Genomic DNA, 3,772 nt, shown 5'->3' with positions numbered 1-3,772 from the left:
AAAAAATAATTAAAAACTCAACCCCTACTCTCCCCCAACCCCACCTCTTAACCCACCTTCCACTAACTACATTAAAATAATACCCCACTATCAACTACTACATACTTCCTCCGTCTTTTAATACTCGCAACGTTTGAATTTTTTACACAGCAAAGTTACCACCAAGAAACTAACAATGAAAACAACAAGAATATCTCCTTTTCTTAACAAATACAGAAACAAACTCTTTCATCAAATAACCTCCTAAGAACTCTAAGCCCATTCTCGGCCTAGCTATAGCTTGTTACCACCTCTTTAAAATACATTGAACTATAGAGATATAAAATAGGAATTAGAAAAAGAGAACACATAGAAGTACCCTGACTTAAATTAATCATTGTCCCTTTCTCGATCTTGTCCATAAAATGATTAAGAATCCACACCCAAAAAATAAAAATGATTAAGAACATATCCAACTCGTTATTGGAAAAATCTTGTATTAGACACTTAGACGCTCTCATAAGAGATAATTAAGACTAAGATTACTTTAGTTTATTTAGAGAATGACTCATTACTCTCTTTTTTTTGGGAAAGCTGACTCGTTACTTTTTTTTTTTGAGATCGTCAATTCTTAAATGGACTTTGTCCATACTAAATTTATCATGGGCCATGCCTTAAAATAAAGTCAATACTTTGTTTCTAATTTATTTTCGCATTTTATTAGGATTATTATGAAAAAAATATATTAAATTAGTGTCGTTGATACACGTTTTGCTTGAATAATGTGATTTTAAGTCACAATTCGCTTTTAAAGACATAAAGTTACTATATGCTTCAAAAAATGGTTACTATGTCTAAGAATTTTATTGTTTAATTTATTATATTTACTATATGAACAATAAAGGTTATTGTGAGTGTAGAAAGGGTGCTAGAGAAAACTATTGATTTTGAATCCACACTAATATTATTGTGGACCAGACCACGCAAGAATAACTTATGTGCCATTATAGTGAAACATTAAGCTTAGTTTCTTAATTACGTTAAATCATCTAAGAATAAAATAGTGTGAGACGGCCGTCGTCCGGTCTCATTAGAAAGTTCTCCTTGGTTATTTTAGTTCTTGTAATTAAAATTTTAGCTTAAAATTGATACTCATTGAAGTCAATAGATACGACATAAACTAAACTTTTTTATATTAGTTAAATGGGTTCAGAAATATACTCCATCTGTAAATCAGATCATACATTAGCTGAGACCATATTGCTACAAAGGCAACCTCATTCATCAAACTAAACTTTAGAAATCACCATCATAATTCAACTAGAAACTAAATAGAGAAAAAGACTCTGGCCGGTACGAAATCAGACCCAACGATCCACCCTTATTCTCCGTTGCAACACTTACAGATCTAGTTGTAGATCCATTCTCTTAATGAACCCTGCATCACATTTGCACCCAACGCAACTCATCATCAGAAATTAAGTTAACTATAAATATATGTGTAACAATATATAAAACATAAGACGATCATTTCATAAAAGTTTATAATTGGTCTAGGTCTAGGACTTGCAAATTTTTTGTATAAGTGTAACGTACCACCTTGAACTTATTGTTATATATTACGGAGTATTATAATTAACATCATCATTTTAGTCATGTATGTCACATTATGTCTTTTTTTGTAACATATATGTTCAATGTATTAAATTTTATATTTATGTATTAACGTGTCAGTGTACCATACTATGGTAGTACGGCACATGTAACATGTTAATTTTGTAATGTGTCAGTAAAAGGTTTTATCAATGTACTTTTTGTAGCTTTGACATGAAATACTTTAATTTTACGGTAAAAAAAAATACTTCGTAATAAAACCTTATTAATTATTGACAAATAATTAGTAAAAATAAAAATATTAGTAATAACTAAATGAGAGTTTAAAAAATTACGAGGAGCAATCAGTAGAGGGGTCAAGCTTGTAAGGAATGTGAACCCCGCACTTAGGAGGGATGGCAGCAGCCAAACCAAGGTTAACATTTCGCATTGCGTTGGCTGCCTGTTTGAGACACGTGCAGACCATCTGACGGTCAGGAGTGGACTGAGCCTCGGCATTAAGGGTCCTTATGCCGTTGCAGCAACCACTAGGTGGTTGACCGTTACCACCTCCTGAGAAGTAGTCAAGACATGGTGAGAGGCTAGTGACCACGGTCCCACAGGTGACCGCGGCCTTAGCATGTGGGGCCACCACCACTAGAGCCATAAGGACAATAATGCAAACAAAGTGATTGTAATTAGCCATAATTAGAGACTAATGCTTTTTTTTTTTTTGGAAGTGTAACACGCGCTATCACTTTCTAAGTGAATGAGAGTGTGATTTTGGTGATTTGTGATGTGGGGTTTGAAATGAGAAGGGTTCATAGTTTTTATAGGCAAACATAGGAGGGGTTGAAGTGAGAATTGAGAGTCCTTGTGGTAGTTGATTATAATCAATGTTATTGGTTTATTTGGTGTTACCATTATTTCAAAGGTTCTACGTGTCATTCTTGTTGAGAAACTTAGAAATTATTCTCCCTCTTATGTTTTTTCAATATACTGTAAACTCTTGTTTTGAGAAAACATGAGTGAGTGTATGTAAGAAAATGTAGAAAAAAAAATAAGAGATGTATAATAAATTAATACGAAATATTCCCTTCGTCTCGGAATATACGCATCGGTTTGACTTTTTGCACTATTCAAATAATTCACTTTGACCCTATTTTATTTTTAGTATATGAAAATAAAAGTTAGCATATAATATATTGTTGGCTTCATCTTAACATATATTTTTAAAATATTGATATTTCATAAGTTTTTATAATATGTAGTTAAAGATATTGGTGGTCAAAGTTGTGCATTGGTAAGCGTGTCAACTCGAACCGGTGCGTGTATTCCGGGACGGGGGAGTAGATAATAGTGGGTAAAAGAAGAGAGAGATGATGAAAATGTGAAATAATTATTAGGAAAATGGAGTAAAATAGTTTTTTAAAAAATGCAAAAAATAGAATAAAGTAGATGTGGTATAAAAAAAAACATCTCTACTTAGAAAACGGATACATGAAAAAAACACGGCAGGGTAGAAATGAGATCTACTAGTACTCCGTATAATTTAAAGTGATTTAGGACTAACACCAATTCTTAAATGGGCCTGGTCCACACTACATTTATTGTGAACCATGCCTAAGAAAAGGTCAACAACCTGTTCCTAATTTATTTTGGCATGTTTATTAGGATTATTATGGAAAAAAAAAATTTGATGTAGTTGCTACATGTTTTGCTTTAATAATGTGATTTTAAATCACAATTCACTTTTAAAAACATAGGGTTACTATAAACCTCCGTACAAACATGATTATTGTATCTAAGAAATTTGGTATATAGTTACTATATGAACAATAAAGACCCCTAATACATATGTACGTAAAAGGTTACTAGAAAAAATTATTGATTTTGGGTTACACTAGTATTATTATGGATCAGGTCCTCACAAGAATAATAATACTTCGTATAGTGAGTAACCACTCTTTTGTAATGGAATGATTAAAGTTACGAAGTTTTGTTCTGTTCAACTTATTTTGACTTATTTCAGACAAAATAAGTTCAGATAATATAAGTTCAGCAAAAATAAGTTTTGTTCAAATAAGTTCATATAATATAAATTCAGTCAAAATAAGTCCAATAGGACAAAGCCGAAGTACTTACACTCTATTGTAGACCTGGCAAATGGGTCGTTTGCATCGGATTCGGATCGGGTCCA

The 3,772-nt window shown here is 32.1% G+C and overlaps 1 protein-coding gene across 1 annotated transcript; it reads right to left on the bottom strand.

Moving 5' to 3' along the window:
* Positions 1–1,148: 1,148 nt before the first annotated feature.
* LOC110776995 (non-specific lipid-transfer protein 1) lies at positions 1,149–2,391 on the bottom strand. Its single transcript, XM_021981569.2, has 2 exons — positions 1,929–2,391; positions 1,149–1,417 (listed from the first exon to the last, which is right to left on the bottom strand). Exons 1-2 carry the CDS (start codon positions 2,276–2,278, stop codon positions 1,408–1,410), a joined length of 360 nt encoding a protein of 119 aa, XP_021837261.1. The 5' UTR covers positions 2,279–2,391; the 3' UTR covers positions 1,149–1,407.
* Between the last annotated feature and the right edge of the window lie 1,381 nt (positions 2,392–3,772).

This window comes from Spinacia oleracea, chromosome 5 (genome assembly GCF_020520425.1).
Source record: "Spinacia oleracea cultivar Varoflay chromosome 5, BTI_SOV_V1, whole genome shotgun sequence".
NCBI lineage: Eukaryota > Viridiplantae > Streptophyta > Magnoliopsida > Caryophyllales > Amaranthaceae > Spinacia > Spinacia oleracea.
The sequence above is the reverse complement of the archived record's forward strand: the minus strand, read 5'-3'. Positions and strand labels throughout refer to the sequence as shown.